Source organism: Dermochelys coriacea, chromosome 26, assembly GCF_009764565.3.
Source record: "Dermochelys coriacea isolate rDerCor1 chromosome 26, rDerCor1.pri.v4, whole genome shotgun sequence".
Lineage (NCBI taxonomy): Eukaryota > Metazoa > Chordata > Testudines > Dermochelyidae > Dermochelys > Dermochelys coriacea.
The window spans coordinates 13,008,302-13,035,586 of NC_050093.1; the positions used below are offsets into that span (position 1 = coordinate 13,008,302).

General features: G+C 48.7%; 1 protein-coding gene across 7 annotated transcripts in view; it reads right to left on the reverse strand.

Annotated features, from left to right (window-relative positions):
• Positions 1-27,285, reverse strand: part of TET3 (tet methylcytosine dioxygenase 3) — a 161,964-nt gene that overhangs the window by 30,996 nt on the left and 103,683 nt on the right. For all 7 annotated transcript variants that reach the window (XM_043503189.1, XM_043503188.1, XM_038384727.2 and 4 more), the window contains one exon: positions 6,402-6,492. In XM_043503189.1, coding sequence (XP_043359124.1) covers positions 6,402-6,492 — 91 coding nt within the window. The remainder of the gene's footprint in view (positions 1-6,401; positions 6,493-27,285) is intronic.

Here is a 27,285-nt window from a genome sequence, read left to right on the forward strand (position 1 = left end):
AGATTGCTTTACAACCATAGCTTATAACTGTCAATAATACCTTCAGCTGATGTGCGCATAACAGTCTGCAACACACCCTGCTCCTGGGGAAGATTTTCAAATGGACAAATGGCAGTTGGGTGCCTAGATTCCACTGAACATCATTAGCCAATGGAACTCATTGCCACGAGAAGTCACTGAGGCCAAGAACTGAGCAAGAGTCAAAAAGGAATTGGGCGTTTATATGAATATTCAGAGTTATCATATTAATGCCAGCAAAAGTGTTGGAAGGGATATGAACCTTTATGCTTCAAGGCTTGAGCCAATCTAACTATTGGGGGTCAGGATCAGACCAAATGTGGAGGGCAGATGATCCCATGCCTGCTACTGCAGGGTTCTCGCATCTTCTTCTGAGGCGTATGGTGCTGGCCACCATCTGAGACAGGACACTGGGATGGACTGAGTTCGGGTCAAATGCAGTTTGGCAATTCCTATGAATTCCCAGGCAATGCCAGCAAACTCCACTGAGAAGGGGAGATCTGCAAAGTGGACAGGCTCAGCGAAAGACGCTGCTGCTTTGCAGTTCCCACTGTAGACAAATGGGATTTCCACTCCATGTAAAATTGCTACTCATCTAGATGAGATATTGCTGTGAAGTGGGCGGCAGGTATGCACACCACTGCCCTCTGAGGGAAGGAATCAGAACTGCTTATCCGCGTGGCTTAGGTCCCATACTGCTTTAGACCAAGCAGCAGCGGTTCATCGTCTGGAACAGGAGGACCTGAGTGCTGTCCCCGTTGCATAGCAACGGCTGTGAAATCCTAGACACCCAAGTTTACAAGGACACATTGTGCACAAGGCTCCATCTCATGCATCAGCATAACTGGAAAGCCAGAGCAAACTGCAGCACATCTCTACTGCACAGAAGCATATTATGATTTATAGCGTGGTTGCCCCTAGAAGCCCCAGCCCCGGCCCCCGTTGTGCCAGGCGCTGTACAGACACAGAACAAAAGGACAGTCCCTGCCCCCAAAGAGCTGACAACCTGCCCAGCTCTTCATCTCATGATCTCACAGTGTTGTATCCTCCTGCCTCGAAAGCACTGCCCTCCCCTTGACAGGCACTTCCACTAAGACCCAACAAATAAGCTAATCTAATGGCTGGCCATTCCCTTGATGCTGATTAACCCGCCTAGTTATTCCATTCTCAGCTGAAAGCCTCAAGAAGCAAATGGCACCAGCAAGAGAGGATGGAGCCAGGCAGCTCATCGGCCCTGCAGAATTCTCCACTGCTCGGCTCCCAAGCTCAGATGTTCCTGATCTACAGGGTGGATGGGAACTTCCTGGACTGGATTTCATCTCCCTCATTCACGAGGAACACGGACAGAGATGGGAAGAGTTGAGCAGCAGCAGCTGGTGTGTACGTCTCATTAATCTGCTCTACAGCTATCCATTTACATCTGACTGACTCAAGAGAGACGCTGTCCAGATACCACACTTCGAAGAAGACTAGGGGGAACGTAAAGGCAAGACTCAGCGTCTCACTTTCCTAATAACTACCTGCTTCACCACCGCAAAGCAAGTCCAGAGCTCGCCCTGGCATCTGGGGAATGGTGGCCAGGAGGCTGGTGAGGAAATGGAAGCAGCTGTTGTAGGAACTGCAGTTGAGACTAAGCAGGAGAATGCATCGTCACCACCACTCGCAGTTGGTCACGATCAAGGGTTTTAAACACAGGTGAGCGCCCATAGGCTTGCAGCTCCTGGCCTGTGCGGTCATCCTCTCTGGCAGCCAGCTGAGAACAGGAGGCAATTTCCAGCATGACCTTTCCATTCCCCGGGCCCCATCGACCGTAATGGCCGGGGCATAGACAGTGATGTCCGCTGGGCCAGCGTCGAAGGCAGCAGTCACAACTAGTTGCCAAGTTGAGTCAGGAAACTGGAACAAAGGTCGAGCTGGGAGAGGGTCAAAGGCAGGAATCAGGACCAAAACGGGGTGAAGGATGAGGTCAGTAGCAGTAGCAAGCCAGAGTCTGCTTTGTGCCTCAGACAGCTCCCTGGGACAGCATCCTCCTTTAAATAGTTGGTGCTGACCAATCAGGCGGCTGCAGGGTTCTGCTCTCTAGCTTCTTTGGGCGGTACTTCCTGCAGTGCCTAAGCCAGCAGTAGTTGTTGGGTGCTGTTTCACCTGGCTCCCCAGGCATCGGTCACCCAGGACCCTGCCACCCCAGGTCCTAAACCTGCCCTACAATGACCTGCCTGCTCCAGCGATGGAAATTAGGGCATCCGACAGACCAAAACTTGCTGCTGCGCATCTCGGGAGGGATCTTCTGAAGCGCTCAGCATTGTCCCCGCTAAAGTCAATGGGAGCTTTATCATTGATATCACTGGAAGCAGAGTGAGGACCAATGCTGGGTGCTTTGGAGAAAACCTAGCCCCAGTGCTGGGGAGGACAGAACATGTCCACTCCCATCCTTGAGTTAAATCTAGCCCATTTAGTGAATGGAGCTCAGACACCCTTATGCACACTGGGATTCCTGGTGGGAGTTTTTCAAGGAACAACTTTATGGTGCCCAATGGACCAGATTGTGCTCTCAGCTGAACTGGCAAATAGCCACTCGCGCTAGTGCAGTGCTTTCCAGATCTACCCCGACCCGAGTACACAGCCTGGCTTGACACGTGCCATTCTGATGCTCAAGTCATTCCCAAGCTGCAAATGCTGTACTCCTGACCTAGAAGTGCAGGCAGGTGTAAAAACACCATAAAACTTCACATTACTGCTATGAAAAGACTATCTGCTGAAACAGTGCGGGTGAATTTCTACTGCCCTGAGCTGCAAAGCTTCCAGAATCCACAGGGGGCGCTCACTACACAGGCTGATGGGCAGGAAATTTAATTCCCACAAGCCCAGACTGAGAACATGAAGTAACAAAGCCTGTTGATTTCACTTTTTAAAACAATTTGCACTTGCATTCCCCCTTCTATTCAAGGACCTCAATTCACTTCACAAAGATTCCCTAACTTCAACCTCACAACACCCTCTGGGAAGCGAGGAACATGGGGAAACTGAGGCAGAGCGATTTAATATGTGGCTTGCTTAAAGATGATACAGTTGGTGGCAGAGGCAAGACTCCAAGCCAATAAGGATTTATGCCTCATTAGGGGCCCGATCCTGCCAAGCGCTACTGACTTGCATGGGAGTTGAGGTCAGTCAACACCTCTCAGGAGTGTTTGGTACCTTTCTGGATCAGGATCAGGATCAATGTCTGTTGGCTGTGAGGGTGGTCATGTGGAGTCAGTAATTACGCGCTCCCCCAGGGGGTTGTGGGTTCCTTTCCATAGCACGCCTGTTCCCCGTGAATCACTGTGCCTCCACGGTCGGTGACGTAATGCCATCAACCCTGGTGATGCTCTATTTCTGGCTGACTCAGCGCCGTGACTCAATCCCAGGGGTGTAACCCAGTTAATCTGTGCCCCACCTGCCTGCGTGGTACTCTGCCGCTTTCCCCCCTGCAGGCTTATTTCTGCATGCTGCACAATGGAGAACAAGCAGATCCGACACCAGCCCATTCGTCCCCATTAGTTAAACACTCGCCAACGCTATGGCAGGGATCTACCCCACCCCCCAACACACACACACCCCATTCCTCTTCAACAGCATACAGGGGCCCCTGCTGCAATAGGCTGGGAGAGAAATCCCTCCCTTGAGCAGGCATTAGTGTAGGGCCACCAAAGACATAACATAGGGACAGGCCTGGAGCAGGATTCTGGGCTTTGCCACAGCCAGGATGAGATGGGCCCTGTTTGGTTAGGCCGGGGGGAAAGAGGGGAGGGATTTTGGCCCCTAGAGTAATCCAGAACCCAGGGGGAGCACAACTGGTGCAAAGCCGATCCCCTCCCCCTGGCTAGTATCATCCCCATCTCCAACCCCAGGGTGAAATCCTGGCCACAGTGACGTCTGTGGGAGTTTGGCCTGCAATGGGGCCAGGACTTTACTCTGCGTTCCCAGTCCTGAAGGGCTCGATTAGATTAGCCTGAGATTAGCACACCGACCTTTCCCTGCCAAATCCAAACATCCCAGCCCCTCGGTGGGACACAGGACGGGGGGCAAGGGAGCGCACATGCTCCCCAAGCAGCTGCTAGCAGCCCCTCCATGGCAGGTGTGTACAGTGGCTGAGGGTTTCCTCTAGTGATTTTCGGTGCCCAACCTGAGGGCTTGTTGCTGAGCCCATGGCCCCAAGTCATGGCAAGCTGGGCTCTCAAGGCAGCACCACCTGCTTTTGATTTTCCTGACCAGGGGATGGGCAGGGGACTGAAGAGAATGATGCTCAGTGCAGGCAGGAGGAGAGCAGGGGACTTGCTTAGGCAGGGGACTAACCCAAAAAACCAGGGTCCTGGTGCATGGATGGGCAGAGATCTCCCATTTAACTCCAATTGACCGTCCGGCTGCACAGCCACCTTGCGATCTGCAAGGTGCTACCTCCCAACTCCCCACATTACAGCTGCTGGAAAGCAACACCACCCTGAAAAATTAGCCAGCTCAGGCAACATGTGTCTGTCCTCGTAAGTCTCTTCCCCTCCTTTTCAATCTGCAAAGGGGAGGATGTGGGTCTGGAGACAACTCAGCTGCACAAATATGTCCAGGGTACAATAACCAAGGCAGGAGATGGTAGAACTGGGTGGTAGGACCCTGCAATATCTGATGAAATTGAGCAAAGGGAAAAATGTTTCCTAACAGCAAGATCTATTAATGGTAGGACCTAACACAGCCAGACTCAGAAAAATTTACACATAACTAGCAGCGAGCAGGCTCTGGCTACCAGTGAGATTGTACAGTCTCCACCAGAGGAAGGGGTGGGAGCCCTGTTGCTTGAGACAAAAAACAACCATCGCCAAAAATCCTGGACTACACTGGAGAGCGAACAGTAGGAAAGAATCCTGCCCTGGCAGAGGGACAGGCTGGGTGACCCCATTGGTCTTTTCTATTGCCAATTTCACCGACTTGACCGCAGTCATAACGAATAGTAACCGTGAAAGGTTTTGACTTGCCCTTGGCCGGTTGCTTAGTTTGGCAGCTGTTGAACTGTCTGTGGGAGGCAAATGATACGTCTCGTCATGCGATACTCATTGGCGTACCATGCAGATGTGCACCCAGGCAGTGCATGAGTTGCCAGCAGCCCTGCCAGCCCTGGCTGTGGGAATCAAAGCAAACCGGTTGGCCAACCCAAGCCTGAAGTGACTCCCTGCAGCAAATTGGACTAACCAGTGTGGTTTCCCACAGGCATCTAGTTCCCATCATGGCTTTCCCTTGACCACCTTAGCCCATGTTCAAGGCAGGGTGCCGTGCCTTCATTAGACTTTCCAGAGTGTTAAGCAGAATATGTCAGTTAACGCCCTTTACCAACTCTGAATCCTGGTCTAGCCAAGGCCACGGTGATTTAGGTTATGTGCAGTCGGTGGTGCGACCGCTGTACGTGTCATAGACTGATCTACACTAGAGTTAACAATAGCAGTGAAACCCCCCAGAAGCAGCATCCCTCCCTACCAGGGACTTTGGGTACATGCTAGGGTGCCCCCACCCCCAAAGATCTGGATCAAAGATAACTCAGGTGTATCCACCAGTGCTGCATTCATGCCTCCGGTTGGCAGTGCAGACACACCCTTCAGGGACCTGTGAAAGTTGTATTCACCACCACCTCTCCCAGGTACTGCTGACAAACCCAGACAATCCTGGACAACTTTCACTGGAACTCTAGCCGGGAGAGCAAAAATCCCATGCCCCATCTTGCGTCGCCATCCCGGGATAACGCAACCAACAGGCAGGTGAATTCAAGCACAAGTAGAACATGTGTGGAGGGGGAAGCCTGGGGACGGCGGGGAGGGGAGGCGGCTTTTCAGCTTCCCATTTACGCTGTCCACAAGCACCACGCCAGCTGGAGGGGAAGCGGTGGGCCGAGGTGACATGCATGCCTGGTGCAGAAGAAGAATCTAGCTGTGCCTGATAAATTGGAGGAATTGTTTGCCCTGGCACAGACACGATGCCTGCTCCGCCACCAAGCCCAGCATCAGAGCGGGACACTCTGCTGCCCAGATCAGCCTTTACCTTGGGCGACAACACCAGCCTTCCTGGAAGATGCCCGTGGGTTAGATTCCGCCTGGGGTGATGTGGCTACAGCCCCTGGCACAGGGCCCTCAGCGGCAGCATGACCAGCAGAGGGCACTGGAAGCATCTGCAATCGCCCCCCTCTTCCCAGGGGGTCCTTTGCAAGGCAGAAAAGTGAGCAGCCCCAGCTGTGGAGGAGGCAGGGGCGGGGAAGCTAAGGAATGCACTGATTCAGCATAGCCCCTCTTCCACAGGGCCCTCTGCACAGGAGGGGGGGATTTTACTCCACCTGTCTCACTTGCTGCAAACCATTCGTGACATACCTGTCTTCCATGAGATCCCTGATAGATGCCACTGTTGGTCCTGATCCCAGGTGGGTGTAGTATGGTCCCTCGTCTTTCTCCACTATTTGTTCTAGGAAAAACAAGGGGGGGGGGAAATTACTTCATTTGAACTGGTGCCAACCCCCTCTACCCTCCCCAGAACCATGCAGATACTGCAGGCTAATGCAAGTCCTTCGTAAAATCAGGATGGCCCCACATTCTTCACAAGATGCCCGCCAGCACCACCTGCACAGCCTCAGCGCGATCACCGAGTTTGCAGAGCTGCAGCCAACCAAACTTAGGGCGTGTTCCCATACAGGTGGCACAGTGGCTCCACGATGGAGCAATAGCTATGTCGCCGTTTTCTGTCGCTGCGGAAACTTCGTCTTCCCGAGCAGAGGCAGCGACGTTGAGAGAAGCATCCTTCCGTCACCCTAGCTGTGTCTACACTGTGAGTTATATCGGCGTAGCCACAGCGCTCATGGCAGTGGATTTTGCAGACCCCTGAATGCTAAAGCTCTGTCGATAGAAATTTTAAGCGTAGACCAGGCCTGAGGCTTGTCCACACTTGAAAGTGAACTCGGATTAAGGCAAGATATGAATTTAAAGGGCAACAGCTGGTCCTGATATTAACTCCAGGTGTAGACAAGCCCTTAGCCAAGCGTTTTGTTGATGATGCACAATAAGAAATCGCCCTCAGCTTCCTTTCCCAGGACTGCAGGGCTAGCAAGAGTTAGAAAGAGCAGTGCTTACTTTTGCATCTCCAGTGAGCAGACAGAACTCTGGGTGTACGCACAGAGAAAGTTATGACTAGTATTGCTTAGTTTACAGGAGCACCTAGAGGTCCTCACCTAGATCCAGGTGCCACTGGGCTAGATGCTGTACAGACACAGTGGGACAGACCCAGTCTCAAAGAGCTTACAATCTAAGCACACAAAGGTGGGATTGTTACCCCCAGTTTACAGCTGGGGACTAAAGCACACATATATTAAGTCACATACGGCAGAGCCAGGAATGGAACATGGATCTGCAGAGCACCAGCCTAGTGTATTATCATAGAATCACAGAAGATTAGGGTTGGAAGAGACCTCAGGAGGTCATCTAGTCCAACCCCCTGCTCAAAGCAGGACCAATCCCCAACTAAATCATCCCATCCTTGTTAACCACAAGGCCATGCTGATAAGCAACCCGGTGTCTTAATTGCATAGTCCTTTCCCACATCTGTGCTGTAAGGGGTCAGATTCTGCCACCCTTACTCTTTATCAGTAGTGCTTTTCTTCCCTGTGACTTCAGTGGGCTCCTGGCTGAACAAGGTCATACCTCACATGAGTTAAGGTAGCACAATCCAGCCCTTAGCAAACAGAGGTGTGCCTGCTTTTAACACACAGCCAACGCCTATCAAAACCACCCTCCCTTTTCACTCAGTGACAACAAACAGGTTTTCAGCCATTCCTGACGGGATTGCCCGCAGCGCACTTCACGTCCTTTAAATGCAGCCAGGGAGAAAAGCAGCTATGGGGTGTGTTCCGTTTGCTATTATTTTGCAATAACCCGCGTGGGGAAGATGCATGCAAATCCACCCCTCCTTCCTGAAACTGGACACAACGGGCCCAATCCCCAGCTGGGACAGATCAGCAGAGCTCCACTGAAATTGGTACAGCTATGGTAATCCCCATCAGCGGAAAGTCCCACCCAGTAAATCTTGTGGCATGTGATGGAACAAGATAACACACACACAAGACTAGGGTTCAGCAGAATAGCTTCAGGCATGGCCCAGCACCAAGCAGGTACAGAGCCAGGTAGTCACTGCATCAAACAAGCATGGCCTGGCACTCACTGCATTCTTATACAGCCGGCCTCTGGAGGGTAATGACCAACAGGGGTGAGTGATGCAAACACAGCTACCAGCCCTGCACAGGATGCATGAGTTCCTTGCCTAGAGACATCGCAGTCAGGTTCCTCCAATCAGCTGGAACAAGATTGTTTGGTGAATGCTGAGAAGCTGGATTATATTGGGAGAAAAGCGACAGGTTTCTAAATCACGGATTAACCAGATCTCTGGCAGGGGCAGATTTTGCTACATTGTCTGGTCCACATGGAACATTTTCTCCCTCTCTCTTTTCGCAGCCTCCTGGGATCAAGGTGAAGCTGGAGAGAGACAGCAGCAAAGACTGCAGCTGTCACCCAAAGCCCTCTACTTTGCCCAGCTAGGTAAAACGGTGCTATTTCATCTCAAACATAGGCACCTGTAAGGCAAGGGAAAAACCCTACTTAGTTATGCTCTGCACCTGGGAGGTGATCGATTGCCTCTTGGGTCAGAGTGGGGACAGCTAGTACAAGGAGCTTAGAGAGCACAGGCGTGGCAGAGATGAACTAGGGAGAGTCCCTTCCTGTAGCAGGGCTTGGCCCTGGCAAGAAAGCGGAACGACAAGAGTAGGGTTAGCTGTAGAGTGGAGAGGAGTCCCAAGCAAGGGTCGATGAAGACCAGGGAATGAGACAGACGTGCAGGAGGGGTGGAAGGCTAGCTTAAATGGCACTCGGATTCCCAGCAAGGAAAAGTCAGGGGGTCAGTACCTTGACAAAGGGGAAGAGTTGAAGTTGAACTGAGGAGGAGCAAAGGATCCTTTTTGTTTGTTTGTTTGTTTGTTTGTTTGTTTGTTTAGAGCTGAACCCAGAATGGGACTGAACTGAGCCATGGAAGACCAAGCAAGGCACTCTAGAGAAGGGACTGGCTGGGGCTGACCATCCGGGCAAAGGAAGTGCCCACCAGAGGCAGTGCAAGAAGCAAAATCCCCTTCAATGCCACATCCAGGCACGAAGGGCGGCCTAGATGTAAGGACGTGTGTTTATACCCCTTCCTTTAATCCATTGTAACTCTGACGTGCCAGAGCCTCATCCATTGCAGATCAGCTACCCCCATTTACACTGAGCATCTAACCCACTGGCTACAATGGAGTTACTCCTGACTTACATCACCATGAGAGTCATTTATCTGAGTGCAGGCCAGATTCCTTTCTCAGGTACACCAGTGGTACACTTGGGAGACTCCACCGACCCCGAGAGGTCACCAGCACAAGGCCAAGAGTCGGATCTGCGGGAACAGCGAGAGACGGGCAGAAATTGATGACACTAGATGGGAAGAGGGGACCAAACTGAGCAAGAGCCCCAGCTACAGCAGGGAAAAGAGCCATGGATAACCCCCTGGCTGAGCACCTGGGAGATGGGAAAGCAAGTTGGAAGGGCAACAGAGGAGAGGAACGAGGAGGAACAATCAGAAGTTCAGGGACGTGGGCCCCTACCCCACATGGAGCCACCTACAGCAGTGCAATGTGCCACCACAACCGAATGGCCTGGTGTCATCTGACTCCCTCTTTGCACGGCTGTGAATGACTCCACTAGGTGCAGGGCACTGATGAATGGAGCCTGGCGTCGGAGTGGGGCGTCCAGCAGGAGATCTGGAAGGAGAGGCCTAGCAGGCTCAGGGGTCATCGGTACGGCAGAGATAACTGAAGCCGTGGGAGCAGGTGAAGGCACCAGAGGAGGTAGGCTGGGAATTTCTATCCCAAAGCTTCTTTGGAAATCCTGGCCGTGAGCCACAAGATCAAAGGCGGCACCCACTGTAACATTCACTGCCCCAGCATGCATGACGGGACACAGAACTAAAGCCCAACCAGCAGGGGGAGAAAGAGAGACTTGTGCAGTTGCTGGATACCAGATACCTGGGGGCTAGTAGGTAGCAGGACTACTCAGGAAGAAGCAGAAATGGCCAGAGTTATAGAGCCATTTCAGGGCTCCGCTGAGCCAAAAATTAGCTCCGACTTCTACATTTTTCCTCCTTTGTTGTGCTTTTGTGTAGGAGGTAGAATTGGCCTGGCACAGCTAACGCATGGATACAGCACGCACTCTGGAGTTCAGAGGGCAGTGCCAAGATCCACGTTTCCCCACGCCCACAGCATTATTGTCTAAGGGCACGTCTACACGGCAAACTATTGCTGATGCAACTGACGTTGACATAGGCCGCCGCACCGAATATATCACTCGTGCGCATACATACGTGGCTCCTAGCGTTGGCACTGCAGGAGCATTCATGCCAGTGCACGGTGCACCATGGGGAGGTATCCCAGTGTGCAACTCACCATCATCCAGCACACTCTTTTTTGGGAAGTTTTGACAATGTATGGTGAGGGCAGAAATGAGTCACGCAAGGGGTAACTTGGATTGTGGGACCAAGTTCCAATCATGCAACTTTCTCCATCCATAATACCACCTCTGTCCCATAACTGTCGCACCTATTTTGCAAATCCCATGAACCTGTGCAGGACTTGTCGCTGTCCATCATCTCTGACCGAAGCATGGAGGCTGTACAGCTCTGCATTATTGTCACGAGTGCGGCAAGTACAGGATGCGTGATGCTCTGGTATTTGCAGAGCCGCAAGAAGAGCAAAGGGGAAAATGGTGATTTCTGGGAGGGCAGACTGCTGTGGAACGTAGCAAGAACCAATTCAATATCGCTGGTGGCATTCATGGAGCAGCTGCAAACGGTGGAGCGCCGCTTCTGGACCCTAGTAACGAGCACTTACTGGTGGGATCCCTTTGTAATGGAGGCTTAGGATGATGAGCAATGGCTGAAGAACTTTCAGATATGAAAGCCATATTCCTGGATCTGTGTGCCAAGCTCATCCCAGTCCCCTGGCACAGAAACACCAGACTGAGAGCTGCACTGAGAATGGAGAAGCAAGCGGCGATCACACTGTGGCAACTTGCAACACCAGATTGCTACTGGTCAACAGGAAAATCATTTTGAAGTTGGAAAATCCACAGTGGGGGCTGTTGTCATGCATGTGTGCAGGGCCATTAACTGTCTCCTGATCTGCAGGACCGTGACTCTCAGCAATGTGCAGTACATAGTGGATTTGCAGCAATGGGGTTCCCAAACTGTGGTGGAATGATAGCTGGCACACATATCCCTATTTTGGCATCAGCCCAGTTTGCCAGAGAGTACATCAACAGGAAGGGTTATTTTTCTATGGATAAGCAATTGCTGGTTGATCACTGGAAACACTTCACCGACATCAGTGTTGGCTGGTCAGGGAAGGTGCGTGACACTTGCATCTTTAGGAACACAGAATTATTCAGAAAGCTAAAAGCAGGGATTTTCTTTCATGACCAGCAGATTACCATTGGCAATGTTGAAATGCCCATTGTGATCCTGGGGGATCCAGCCTACCTCTTGCTCATGAAGCTGTACACGGGGCACCTTGGCAGCAACAAGGGAAGATTCAACTGCCAGTGCAGAATGACAGCTGAATGTGCTTTAGATAGGCTGAAGGGACGCTGGCGTTGTTTACTCACCAAATATTTTCTGTCAGGAAAAATATCCCAGTGGTTAGAGCTGCCTGCTGCGTCCTGCATAATATCTGTGACACAAAGGGGAAAAGTTGCTGCTGGGGAAGAGGGTGTAGGTGGAGCAGCTGTCTGATGAGTTTGAACAACCAGACACAAGGGCTATTAGAAGACCTCAATGTGGAGCAACCCAGCTCAGAGAGGCTTTCAAAGAGCACTTTATCAATGAGCCCCAGTAATGTGTCCTGGTGGACTGTGCTACTCAGCCCTGCAGTTTGGGGGCCTGTTAGGAATTGTGCGGTGCTTGGTACACATCTATGAACATAACACTGAATTTTGCAGTGCTTGCTGTACATTTATGATCATTACACTGTGTGTGTCACTGATCCGTTGAGCTGTCACAGTGTATGATAACAGGTAAGCGGGTGCCCTCACTACCATCAGCCATTCCGCATCATACACTGGGATTAATAAAAATGAATCATTTTCCAAACAACAGAGTTTAATTGACTCACAAAAACACTTCAGCAGAAATTCTGTGCAAGTTAAAAGGAAATATATTAAAACCTTAATAAATTTATGGATCAGAGTTTAAGGAAGAGGAAGGAACATTCATGTTCACTTTAGCTAGTCATACATCAACCATGGCTCTCAAAGGTCAGTGTATGTGATACTGTGGTTGTCCTTAGTGTGGAACGGCAGGAGAAGCCCCTGGTGCATCTCCCTCTCCTTTGCCTTCTGGAACTCCTGGATCTTTCTCCTGTCTGTTCTTTCCCTCTCCATCCAGACTGTAATATTCACCCTCCAGGCCCTCTGCTCACAGTCTGATGCAGCGCTGGCTTGCAGGATCTTGCCGAACACATCATCCCGAGTCCTCTTCTTTCTCTGACTCAAGCATTCCACGGGTGTAGAGGGGGAACCCCCGAAGGCCGCAACGGCCACAGTGGCAGATAGAACATACAAAGGTACCGCTGTCAGTATGTGAAACAGAAAGTGAAAGTTAAGTTTCTGAACTCCCTTCCCATGCTCCCCGGATGCTTTAAGCAAGACCTCCTGATTGACAGTCTGCTTCCAAGTGCTTGGGCACAGCACCAGGCACTGCACTTGAGGGAAATGACGAGGGTATTGCTTGGTTGCATGAAACTATGAGTACAGGGCAATGGCGCTGAATACCGGCACCACTTTTCACAGGCTGTGGTGATCTGAGCTGATATCCCACTCCCAAGGGTGACAAAGGCAAAGAGAGCACAGCTGCAGCTTGCATTCCCAAGGCCCATGTGCTGCAAGAGTGCATACTGCAATGGTGCCTGCTGAAGTTATCACTGACTGGCATCCTAACGCAGAGGGGAAAATAAGGCTTCCGGCCCTAGAAACCTTTCCTCAAGATCTCTTGTGAGGATTCAAGACACATCCCTGTGTACATACACACACTGCTACGCATGACAATCCCCCTCCATCCACCCGTCTAACTCTAGAGGGGAATGAAAAGCAGATAACTATACTACCTCTTTGTTGTATCGCTACCTCGTCTAGTACAAGTACATTAAGGAAAAGTCGATAGCTTTATCCTGCTAAGTTGGGGGCATCATCGCTGTAATGGGAAATAAATTTACACTCTTACATGAGGTTCCTTCCCTTGCATCAGGCTTGACAGCTGGGACCGACTGGACTATGGTGAAGTCTCAAACAGATCCTGGCTCATGGCATAGCTGGGCCTCCCGGGCACATGTCCTTCATCCTCTTCTTCCTCACTGTTCACGCCAGGGGCCTCTGTCTCAGGCTCCTCGGGGGTACCCAGGGTGGTTCACGGGGAGGTCTCCGCCAAATATGGCATGCAGCTCTTTGTAAAAGCAGAAGTTCTGCGGCTCGGCACTCGATTGACTGTCAGCCTCTCCACCCTTCCGGTTTGCCTTCGCTTTCACGTGGCACGGCTGCTGTTCCCTGTCGTACTCCATCTCCTGCATCCCCTGTGCAATCTGCTCGGAGATCTCCACATTTCTATGGCTGGTCCTTAGCTGTGCCTACACAGCCTCTTCTTCCCATAGGCCCAGGAGATCCAATATCTCCTGTCTACTCCAGGTGGATGCGCGTCTGGATTGCGTAGCCGGCATGGTCAGCTGGGCCCTTGTGCATAACCATGGAGAGCTGCTAGGTGCGCTCGCCAAGCGGGGCAATCAAGAAAAGGTATTTCAAAAATTCTTGGGGTTTTGGTGGGAGGAGGCTTCTGGTCTCTGTGACCCCAGGGGCAGTGGAATTAACAATTATGACCAGAGTGATCAGTGTGTGGCATTGTGGGACAGCTGCTGGAAATCTGCGAGGGTCAACATATGTAACACAGTATCTGCAGCAGTGCTGCGTTGACTTCAGTACATTGACCATGATTCAACTCTGCTCAAGGAGATGATGTTACTATGTCATGTAATGGAGAGCTTACATCAGTGGGAGACGAATTTACATGTAGACACATATCCAGTAGGTCACTGCATGGCAGCTTACATCAACCTACCTCTGTAGTGTAGACCAGGCCTAAGGGCCAGCCTTTTAAAGGTATTTAGGTGCCTAACTCCCATTGGTTTTTTATAGGCATTGGGTGCTCAAATACCTATAAAAATCAGGCCCTAAAAGCTTTTTGCCAGAAAGAGCCAAACAACTTGGTTTTGTCAAAACTTCAGTTTCTCCCTCAAGGTGACTACTTCAACTGGGGACAGTGATACAGAGTCTCTGCATGTTTGCAAGGGAAAGGGGGGATAGTGTCTCTTACTATTAATTTCACTATCTTCTTTCTATCACATGGCCAAAAAAAAAAAAAGTATTTTCAATCCAGCATCCTTCTGATTTAAATTATTTGACTCCTTACTTTAAATTGGGAAACCCAATATATATTGTAAATTCAAGTGACACTGTCAGGGGCCCAGCAACTAGCTACTGCAATGACTAATATTCTGGAAAAATGAGAGAAAAATTCCTATTAAGACAGGAAGAAATAAAGATAGCGAGACAGGCAGATAAATAGAAGAGAAAAATGATAGATGTATAGCTAGATTAAGATATGCAGATAGATATAAACAGATTAAGAAAGAGATACATGAGATTACACTCAAAGCATCTAAAAATATAAATAATATAATAAAAAATAAAATAAAAAAAATAAAAATATAAATAATTTTAAAACTAATCTGAATGGAAATATGTTTTATTATCTGTCTTCAGCTATTCCAAATGTGATGGTGCCCAAATGCAGGAAAAAAATAATTTTAGCACTTAGAAATATTCAGAATGAAAATGTAACAGCAAAAATATATAAAGATACAACACAAGAAAATGTTTATCAATCACAATGACCTACCAAGTCATCTGGCAAGAGGAGAAAAATCTAAAAACTCTAGGGGATTGTTCTCCGGTACGTGCTTCTCTCACACTTGAATTCAGAAGAGATTTAGATGCCCCAATGCGAAAGACAAAGTACTTTCCATTTTCCAGATTTGCAAGGAACGTCTAAGCATTTGGATTAGTAAGAGCAGGAAAGAACGTCCATAATTCTGTCTCTCAGCAAGAAATCGGGACCACTCCAAATTCCATTTCCTGTTTCTAAACAAGAGGTTGCAAATTGCTTCCTTTTCCAGAGTACAATTACCCGCTGAGCACACGCAGAGTGGACTAAGCCTCAAATATTAGAGAGGCCAAACCGAGGCAACATTACACCTGGCATCACAGCCCGACGGGAACATTGTTAGAGACGATCCAAATGAGAAGTGAACAGATTTGGGAAGTGACTTTTTCGCTTCGTTGCAAACAAATGCTGCTATTTTGGAATGTCTCCATGCCAGCTGGCTACCTCGAAAGCATGCAAGAAAGAATCAAGCACCTGTATGGAAGAAGGCAGCATCTTCACCGATTCAGTCATTTCTGCTTCCAGAGGATTTGGGGGAGACTTATACAAATTCACCCTAAATTAAAATTCTGATTTCAAAGCTCTCCTTTTGCCTGACTCACAGCAAAGCTTCATCATAGATTCCAAGGCCAGAAGGGACCACTGCGTTCATCTAATCCGACCTCCGGTACAACACAGGCCAGAGAACTCCAGGAGCAGCTGGACTGTACATATTGTTTAGAATTCCTACTGATTTGCAAAGCATTAATACCTTTCAATGTTGGTTTCCAGAATCGGTTTCAGCCAATCATTTTGTGAGTTGGCTACGGATGCTGTGTTACTAATTTCCACACCCTTGTGGAGAGAAAGATGAACCACAAGTTTAAGTAGGTTTCAGCCATGACTGGGTCAAACCTTTTCAGCTCAGAACATTACTAGAATGTTGGGTTCTAGCTGGTTTGGGGCATAATCTTCAAGGCTGAAATTATCAGAAGTGACTAGTGATTTCGAATGCCTCAATTTTCGATTGCCCAGCTTGAGATCCCTTAAAGGGGCAGGACTTTCCCTGGGCTGAGTGCTAAGCACTTTCTGAAACTGCCCCTTTTTAAGGTGTCTTGAGTTGAGCACCCCAAAAAATGAGGCACCCGGAATCACTAGTCAAGTTTTAAAATATTGGCCTAACATCACTGCTTGCTACTTTGTTTATAATAAGCTAAAGCCTGTTTCCTCACCAAACTATTTCTCCTCCTGTCATGTGCATGTGACTTTGTTATTGTAGGGTTTACCTTGTTTCTAAAAAGCAGGCTTTTAAAAAACAATGATTAGTATTATTTATACGACATTAGCACTTAGTGGTTCCAGCCAAGATGAGAACCGCACTGGGCTAAGGGCTATACTAACAGCAAGAGAGGTGCTCTCCCCAAAGAGCTGGTAATCTAAAGAGACACGATAGACAAAGGGAGTATTATTGTACAGATGGGAGGAACTGAGACAAAGATTTTTGTTCTCAGCATGTGCAACACCTAGCACAATGGGGACCTGATCACTGATTGAGACCTCTCGGCACTACCAAAATACAAACGCTGCTAATTAAAATCATCGTAATTCAGGAGGAGATTTTTCAAAGGCACCATAAACCCTGATCCTGCTCTCAATGAAGTTAGTGGCAAAACATCTGCTCACTCCAACGGTGCCGAGCCAGTCCTAATTCTGACTGAAACTCAAGGGGAGTCAGGCATCAACCTGCCATTTGGGTCTTTGAAAACTTCCCTCTAAGTGACATGCCAAGGTCACACAGGGTGCATGTATCAGAGCCCAGAGTTGAACTCAGAATCACTGAGTCCCTCTTACGAGCACCCTTCCTCCCACTGCCTTGAACTTACCAACCCTTCATGACCAAATAATCTTCAACTACCCAAGAACATCATTTGCACTCAGGAATCAAAATCATGAAACAGAATGGTGTGTCAGTTCTGGTAGGGTTACATCTGTTTGTTATTGTAGGGTTACACTAGCTTGCTATTGTAGGACCAAGCATTATTTTTAGAGATGGATTACAACCATTTTTGTTAATGCAGGGTGCTCTTGTGCATTGTGCTCCTAGAACTGATTTGTTTGAACTTTTAAGTTGGTTCAATAAAAGATATTACCGCACACACCCCTATGGATTTTTGCAGACAGAAGAAAAATGAAAGTAAAATTCATTAGCCTTAATGGTGTGTATTTAAAGAGCAACTGACAGATGCACATTTTATTTGGAGACCATTCTGCAGATCCCAGTCTCTTGTATAACATGAGACGGGCCATACTGGGTCTGACCATTGGTCCAGCTAGCTCAATATCCTGTCTCCAACAGTGGCCAGTACCAGAGCTTTAGAGGGAGCGTACAGACTAGGGGAAGTATAGAGTGATCCACTCCCATTTCCACTCCCAGTTTCTGGTAACCATAGGTTTATGGATACCTGGAGCATGGAGTTGTTTCCCTGACCATTTTGGCTAATACCCATTGACGGACCTGTCCTCCATGAACTAATCTTGTTCTTTTTTTAAACCCAATTATACTTTTGGCCTTCACAACATCCCCTGACAATGAGTTCCACAGGTTAATTGTGCACTGTGTGAAAAAGTATTTCCTCTTATTTGTATTTAACCTGCTGCCTATTAATCTCACGAGGTGACTCCTAGCTCCTGTGTTATGTGAAGTAGTAAGTAACACTTCCGTGTTCACTTTCTCCACATCATCCATGATTTTATAGACCACCATATCCCTCTTTCGTTGTCTCTTTTCTAAGCTGAACAGCCTGTATCTTTTTAGCGTCCCCTAGTATGGAACCCATTTCCTGCCCTTGATCAGCTGTGTCACCCTTCCTTGAACCTTTTCCACTTCCACTATATCCTTTTAGAGATGGGGCAACCAGAACTGGATGCAGTATTCAAGGTGCGGGTTCACCATGGATTTATAGAGTGACATTAAGATATTTTCAGTCATATCTTCTATCTCTTTCCAAATAGTTCCTACCATACAGTTGGCCTTTTTGACCACTGCTGTTCAATGAGCAGAAGTTTTCAGAGAACTATCCATGGTGACTCCAAGATCTTTCTTGGGTAGTAACCACTTATTTAGAGCTCATTGTTGTATAGGGGTATATTTTCTTACTTCTCTTGCAAGTACCTTGTTAGTGAAGAAATTCTCATGGGAAAAGGGTCTTAGTACTTTGAAAGCTTCCATGTGAGATTTCAGTGCTGGTCAGTGAGCAGAAATTTGGGTATTATATTTGTTTATGGCCTTATAACTTCCATGATAACCAAATGTCCCAACCCCTCCAGGGGATTCTCTCTTCAGATGGCGGGAGCAGCAGCAGAAAAGGGTATGTGCTTCAAAGGGAGAGATTCCCTACAAAGACCCTTAAGAATAAAACAAGTTAGACCTACATTTTCAAAAAGTGTCCCCTACTACCGGAAGTTCAATTTGAGACCCCTGGCTCTTAGTTGTCAGAGGGGCTGAGCAAACCTCCACTTCCACTGCCTTAGCTAGAGTTGCATTTCCTCAGTACCTGTGGATACCAAAACTTGAGGAACCCCAAAACCAGCAGCCGCGGGGGGAAATCCTATGACTATTTGATCTTTGGCTTCTCTGCTGAGACAGCAACCAAGTAGGTCAGACTAGACGATCCTCCTGGTCCTTTCTGGCCTTAAAACCTCTGCAAAATCTAGAACAGAGTGAATGCATGAAATCACAGATGCACACACTCCACTACCAATGCTGCTGTGAGCGGTGCGTGGCTGCAGGGTCAGATTCTGATGGGCTGGAGCACTCGTTCCACATGGGTTCCCTGGGCCAAACCACATGGGTTCCTCTGCTCCATTGAGCTCATGTTACACCAGCTGTGACTCTGGTCTCCCCATGTGAGGAAAGAACTCAAAGACCATCCCAACCAGGACTCCCTTCCCGTACAGGAGCAAGCTGGAGGATGGGTCCAAAGAGCCCAGGAGGAAAACAGGCGATTGGCTTCTCTGGGTGTCCTATAAAATAATCAGATCTGGGCACATCAGTCAATTTTACCACTTAGTGTTGTTTAAAACAATTAGGATTTGAGGACATTCAGCAGCACCTCGTCAGATCAGACCTTAACATCCCCAGATGCTTCATTCCCCTTGGTACGGTTCAGTTATTCCAGACTTGAGCTTTCCAGGCAGTATTCAGCACCAAGCCAGGGACTTTGTCCTTCCACTCCAGAGGCCTGATCAGTGACTTGTAAACCACACTGCCCCTCCTCCCCAACCTCGTTCCTGGAACAAACAGCAACCGGGCTGTGATGGGGGGCCAGAATCCTGGCTGGCTTTTTTTTTTTTTTTTTTTAAGCTTGCAAGCTGCTGCTAATGTGATTTGCTCTTTTGGTTACTCTGTTGAGTGTAAATGCAGCTGGCCTTCTTTTCTCTGAAACGTGATTGTCCTGGCTCTGACCATGCTCAGAGGGAGTGCTGGGCTATTTGAATGATAAAGAACCAATACAGAGATAATTAAAAATAGATATTTCAGCCTTGGCCATCATGGTTACTATTACATGGTGGGGAACAGGCAACCAGCCTGAATTTGTGGAAGAAGAGCTAGTTAGCAGATGCTTCAGTGGGGCTTGTTTTCTGTCCGGCAGTGCTGAGCAATTGACACGGATTTAAGGCCTGATTCTTTATTCTGCACCTTCTGCAGTCAATTTATCTCCCATGCCACGTAGGGATCAGAAGGGAACTGTTTTACACCCTCCTTGCCCCAGTGTAAATGACAGTCCACAACCCAGGGCAATGACAATTCAAGCCCTTTGTGTTATCTCATGGGGTGATCTCATGCCAAACGGTAACAGATAACAGGCAAACACTACGTACTATCAATATTTCACTACCTCCTCCTCCCCCATTAAACTGGGGCATCCCTTAATGCAAGGGGGGGCAGCAGCTGCCTGCCTGCGCACCTGCTTGTCTTGCCATCCCACAGCAGCTCTCCAAAGAGACCCCTGGAGCAGGACACCCATTTGGGTTAAGGAGGGTGTAACGTTGCACTCCATAATGTTTTATGGAAATATGCTTATGAGTGTGAATATGATGTAACTGGAATATGCTTTATGCAAAAGGTCTCTTGTAAGGCATCATTACAAAGCTTATAATCTACTGAGTGTGTTCATGCTATTTGTATGAATGTATCATCCTTTTATCTGAAGCTAGAAATATAAAGTATGACTCTGAGATCCTATTGTAATTATGCAAAGTGTGGGCCATTAATGGTGGTTTAGAATCTTAATGGCTCCCATTGACTAGGACAATTGGTTGTAAATGGTTTGTTTACCTGCAAGCCTTCCTGTGTACATGTTGGCCAGACTGTGGGTAATGAAGAATAAGGTCTTTCAGTGACATGTGATCATGTCACTTGAACTGGAATCTATCTTAAACCTGGTACTTTCCCATTTAGAAGGAGGGGTGGGACCCAGAGAGACAAAAGATTTCCGCCTTGTGCCAAAGCTATAAAAGGGGATGGAGCAGGACAAGGGGGGTTCCAGCATGAGAAAACCCCGGCTTTTCACCTAAGATGCCTGCTGGAACTAACAAGGACTGTACCGGGGGAAAGGATTGGGCCCAGACTAGGAAGAAGTCCAGTCTGTGAAAGAAGCTTATTGGAACATGTCTGAGGGTGAGATTTACCTGTAATCAGTTTCTTAATGTATTAGGCTTAGAATTGCGTATTTTGTTTTATTTTGCTTGGTAACTTACTTTGTTTTGTCTGTTATTACTTAGAACCAGTTAAATCCTACTTTTTATACTTAATAAAATCACTTTTGTTTATTGATAAACCCAGAGTAAGTGACTAATATCTGGGGGAGCAAACAGCTGTGCATATCTCTCTATCAGCGTTATAGCGAGAGGACAATTTATGAGTTTACCCTGTACAAGCTTTATACACATTAAAATGGATTTATTTGAGGTTTGGATCCCATTGGGAGCTGGGTGTCTGGGAGATAGGTGACCTACTGAGTGGTTTTCAGTTAAAGCCTGCAGTTTTGGGGGCATGATCTAGACCCTGCGTCGGTGTTGCAGCAAGCTAGCGTGTCTGGCTCAACAATGCAGGGTTCTGGAGTCCCAAGCTAGCAGGGAAAATGGGCTCAGAGGTAAATCCAGCACATCAGGTGACAGTCCCAAGGGGGTCTCTGTGACTGAACCCGTCACAGAGGGCACCAGAGCTCACCTATGCTCACCATTAATTACCTTGTCTTCCCAGGCCTTCTCCTGAGGCGAGCGAGAGCGATCCTCCTTTCGATGGAGGATCTTGGTGCAGTGGTTAAGGTGGTGCATTTTGTTAATACATGGGGTACACACACCTACAGCACTGGGAGAGGCCCCTTGGAAATACATTACATTCAGCTGGGTGCAAACTGTGGCTCGGTCTACTAGAACTACAGTCAAGAGGGATAAACCCATCAAGGCCCCTGTAGGGATGCATTAGAGGTCTCTTCGTGGCCGCTGGGAGGCCGCATGCTTGGCTCTCTCCTAAACAGGCAAGGGCATGAACTGTGGACTGACCCCCCACCCCATGCCCCCAATACACTGGCCAGCCATGCTATGCTGGTTTGGAAGGGAGTGCATCCAGTGAAGAGCTGCAGGAAGTCACTTCAGCAGGGAAGGAAGCAGGGAGGAAACTTAGAGCTTCATAGCGCTGAAGGCCAGAAGGGCCAATCAGATCATCTGGTCTGACCACCTGTGTAGCACAGGCCTCTCTAAGTCCTGCTCTCTCTCCACTTCTCCCCCTGGGGTGGCCCAGCCCTACACGCCTGTAACACAGCATGTTCAGCAACAGCTTGCTTTAGCCCTACATCAATAATGACTCCCCTTTACTATCTTAGACAGCCCCAGCCTGCTGGTGTCGACCACTGAACTATCAGAAAAGGAAAGCAAGTACCAATGGGGTTAGGAACAGAGTCTCTTCAATGGTCCTCCAATAAACAACTCAAGAGGCTCTTGCCCAGATCTCCATCCTCTTTGGTGCCACTACTGTAATCGCCACTGTTCCGCTTTTGATCCCAGCCACAGTGCCTCAAGTCCACGCAAAAAGTCACAGGTCAGGACAATCTTCCTGGCTCACGACTCCAACCACATCATCCCCTTCTTGGCATCCCTCCACTGACTCCCTCTCTGCCAACCCCTCCCAACATAAATCTTGGCCTTTGCCTTTAAAGCCCTTTGCCATTCAGCCCTGCCATGTCCATCAGATCTACTAGCTTACAATCGGCTACCTAGCTCCTCTCATTGCTCGCTCTCAAAGTGCTTTATGACAGAGGCCAGTATGCTTATCCTCATTCTACAGAGGGAGAATCAGAGGCACAGAAACAGGGCCGTCCTTACCCATATGCAAAGTACGCAGCTGCATGGGGCACCAAATTTCCTGGTGCCCTGTGTGCTGCTCCAGCCCCTGCTCCAGCTCTTCCCACAACAGCCCCGCACCCACTCCCCTGAGGAGTGCAGCCGGGCTGGGCCTGCACTCACCAGCAGCAGGAAGTGCAGCGACCCGGCCCCAGCCGTGCTGCCAGTAGTGCTAGGAGGTGGTTCTCCCCTACCCCCCAAGCCAGCCCCCCCCCCGGGAGACCTCCCCCCCCACAGGGGGCCTGCTTAGGGCCCCAGAATTGCTAGGGACGGCCCTGCACAGAGGGCAGTGACAGAGCTGGGAACAGAATCCAGGCGTCCTGAGTTCCAGTCCAGCGTGCTATCCACACTGCCTCCCCTGCATCAAAAACCACCACCACCAGAGCCTTTTTCAGACAGAGCCCTTGGCATTCCATGTGAAATGACATGATCAATTTCAGACCCACACATCTGTCTGAAAACAGTTCCCCTGTTACTGTAACATGCACAGTCCCTGTTAACTGAAGGAGATCGGAGAGCTAGGAAAAATATATTTCTCGCTAATCTTTTCAGTCTGTTTCCTTTCCACACTGGACAGCACTTAGTGTACAGGCAGTTTCACTGTTCTCCCTATATGATCAGTTTCCCTCTGCAGTTTGCTGGGTCTTTCACACAGCAAAGGAGAAGAGAGATCCATTTTAGGAAATCCTCAGAAATTGGGAGGGGGGACTCCAGGTCATGGCTAGAACCTGAAACCTGTCCCAGTGCGGTGGCAAGATGGGGACGTACCATAAAACTGAGAACCTGGTCATTAATGATCCCATGGTGCCATTCTACAAGGCTAGGAGTTAGGAGTCCTGGCCAAAAGCCAACTTTGGTCATTAGACTCTGCCTTGCTGAAAACTTTCCCTGCAATTTCAATCATGGGAAAACAGATCTCCACCCATGTGGTGTCAAAGTCCAGGTAAAAGGAGAGAGGCCAAAGAGAGCAAAGCAGGAGGGATCCTGCTTTCACACAGACATGCAGAAAGAGAAGAGAAGAGCTAGGATATAAACAGAGGAAACCAGAGGAAGGAAAGGGATAACGCCAGATTCTCCAGTCAATCAAAACTACCCGCACTGAGCACGGCTCCCTGGCTCTCCAGAGCCCCCCTGAGACACCAGGGAGGGTGGGCTGAGTCACTGACCGGTTAGGGAGTGGGGGCTAGGAGTCAGAACTACTGGTTAACTTCACATCTTCCCTACTAACTTGCTGGGTGACCTTGGGCAAATCATGTCCCTTCCCCATGCCTCAGTTTCCTCATCTTTAAAAAGGAAACAATAGTGCAGGTGGGTTGTGAGGCTCCACTCATTAATGTCTGTAAAGTGGATGGATGGTGCCTCGTCCCTGCTCTGGCCACTATCCCGCATCTAGCCAAAAACCAATAAAGCTTTGTGCCACATCTTGCCCTGGGCTAACGAGCTGTGTTATACCAATATTCCTCGGGATTTTTTAGCCATATCAATTCACCGCAGGAGTGGGTGGCTGTGAGCAATATCAAGGTACAACAGGGATTCTTCCCCCTGCTTCCTCCAGGTGCTGTTGCCGGGAATCCAGGAGAGAATTACATGCAGTGAGTTGTGCTTCGGTTTCCCCTCCCATCTTTTGCCTGTCTTGTCTAATTAGACTGCAAGCTCTTTGCGGCAAGTGCTGTCTCTTCCCATGCATAGGCACAGCATCCAGAACAAGGGAGTCCTGATCTTGTGACCTCTAGGTGCTGCTGTCATACGAACTCTGAAAACCCTGTGAAGTCCGTATAATGGAGCGGCGCATCCGACGCTGCATCGGAAATCTCAGCAGAGAGACGACAGCGTGAAACGGCCATGTAAGTTTAACTGCAGCTACCTAGGACCGAAAGGGACCTCCTGGATCAGAGAGTCCAGTCCTGATTATCATAAACTCTCTGCTCACCCCTAGCGGTTCCACCTCCAGTTTAATGACAATAGCTGGAGAAGTCTATATTGCCACTGTCCCCATGGACAGAGGACATCACTCTCCAGGACAGACAATCCAGCACCGATTCCCCCTTAAAAGAATACAAGGAGCTCAGTTTTATGAGGGTCTCAAGGCATTGAAAGCCACCTCTACCACTGCATCCTCCCGGGGGAGCGCTCAGCAAAGCATTCCCCAACCTCAACGCCAGCAGGACAGGAGTAATAAAATGTGGAGAAGTTCTTAAGGCAGCATTTTAACCCTGAAAGATCAGACCCTGCTTTACAACCTCGCGCCAGCCCTGAACTGGCCTGCAACAGTCATCGCAAACTAAACAGCCCTGCAGCCCCCCGGATGCTACAGGATTTGCATAGGCTGGCTGAGTGCTGTGCATTTTTATGAGCTCTGCGGAGAGCCGATTAGCAGAGAGAGGCACCCTGGCATACAAACCCCCCTGCCCGCCCCAGCCCTCCCTACCCCACCTGCTCCCCTCCAGCTCCCACGCTCGCTGCTATTCAGCCAGCTGGCCCGCCTTGCCCCCTTCATGCTGGCTGCACTTGTCTGCGATTGTCTTGGTTGGATGCTGCCAAGGGAGATGGGCTGCCTTGTGCTGTCGCTGAGCTGCTTAAACCACCCCGGAGTCTGAGCGGAGGTTGGCTTGGGGCTGAAGGGGTAGGATGGCGGCTCGCTCAGGGCTGGATTCTGATCTCAGACTGGTGTAACTCCAGTGGAACTGCATGGATTCCAACAGTGGTGACGCTGGATTGACAATGGGGTAACTGAGACCCGAATCCAGCTCCAAAGGCATTGAAACGCTCCCTCTTCAGGCAACGGCTCAGTGCAATAGGAAGATGACAAACCATAAGCATTTGGAATTCTCTGTGCGTTGCTCTTTTCCAGATTCTACGCCCCTCCAGCCTCTCTACACCTGGGGCTGCGAAAGGGACCACAATGCACTGGGGCAGATGTGTCTGTGCGCTGCTCTCTTCCCCTGGATGGAAAGTTGGTCCTGCCTTCCAGTACATGCTACACAGGAGTAACCCAGAGGCCCACTGGTGGCTCACAAGTCTGTGTCAGCAATTCTTGTCAGGCCCCGACATACTCATTACACCTAACACACTGGTGTTATCCTGGTTATCCAGAAAGTGTCCTGCAAGGTATCAAATGAAAGCTGGCGATGCACCGAGTCAATAGGGCTTTTGTAAAGGGAAATCACACCTCACCAACCTATTGGAATTGTTTGAGGGTGTCAATAAGCACGTGGACAAAGGTGAGCCAGTGGATATAGTGGACTTTGACTTTCAGAAAACCTTTGACAAAATCCCACACCAAAGGCTCTTAAGCAAAGCAAATCAAAGCAAATCTTCTTGTGGTTTAATAATGGGTTAAAACACAGGAAGCAAAGGGGTAGGAATAAATGGCCAGTTTTCCCAGTGGAAAGTGGTAAATGGCGGGATCTAGACTGGGACCTTTGCTATTCAACATATTCATAGAAGATCTGGAAAAGGGGGTAAACAGTGAGATGGCAAAGTTTGCAGATGATACAAAATTACTCAGGGTAGTTAAGTCCAAAGCAGACTGCAAAGAGCTACAAAAGGATCTCAAACAACTGGGCAACAAAATGGCAGATGAAATTCAATGTTGGTAAGTGCAAAGTAACGCACATTGGAATACATAATCCCAACTATACATACAAAATGATGGGGTCTAAATTAGCTGTTACCACTTAAGAAAGAGGTCTTGGAGTCATTGTGGACAGTTCTCTGAAAACATCCACTCAATGTGCAGCTGCAGTCAAATAAATTAACAGCAGGTTAGGAACCATTAGGAAAGGGATAGATAACAAGACAGAAAATATCACAATGCCATTATATAAATCCATGGTACGCCCACATCTTGAATATAGTGTCACGTTCTGGTCACCCTATTTCAAAAAAGATATATTAGAATTGGAAAAAGTACAGAGAAGGAAAAAGATGGTTAGGAGTATAGAACAACTTCCATACAAGAAGAGATTTAAAAGACTGGGATTGTTCATCTTAGAAAAGAGATGACTAATGGGGGAAATGATAGAGATCTATAACATCATGAATGGTGTGGGGAAAGTAAATAGGCAAGTGTTATTTACCTCTTCACATACCACATGAGCTAGGGGTCATTTGATTAAATTAATAGGCAGCAGAATTAAAACAAGCAAAGGAAGTACTTCATACAACACACAGTCAACCTGTGGAACTCGTTGCCACAGGCTTAAAAAAAGAACTAGATTAGTTCATGGGAGGATAGGTCCGTCTATGGCTATTAGCCAGGATGGTCAGGGATGCAACTCCATGCTCTGGATGTCCCTAAACCTCTGACTTCCAGAAGCTGGGAGTGGACAACGGGAATGGATCACTTAATAAATTGCCTTGATCTGTTCATTCCCTCTGAAGCACCTGGCACTAGCCGCTGTCAGAAGACAGGATACTGGGCTAGATGGACCATGGGTCGCACGCAGTATGGCTGTTATGTTCTTACTGGTCACTAATATCAGTGTGAAATGTCTGTATTAACTAGGGGGACCAGATGTCCTGATTTTATAGGGACAGTCCCGATTTTGGGGTCTTTTTCTTATATAGGCTCCTATTACCCCTCACCCCCGTCCTGATTTTTCACACTTGCTGTCTGGTCACCCTAGTATTAACACTATACGAGGAATCATATTTACTCACTGATATTATGGTTTAAAGTTTGTAACCTAACACAGGGAGAAACAGGTTTTCTTCCCGACAGGAGGGATAGGAATTATTGCCCTTCCTCTAATGTAAATTAAGCAT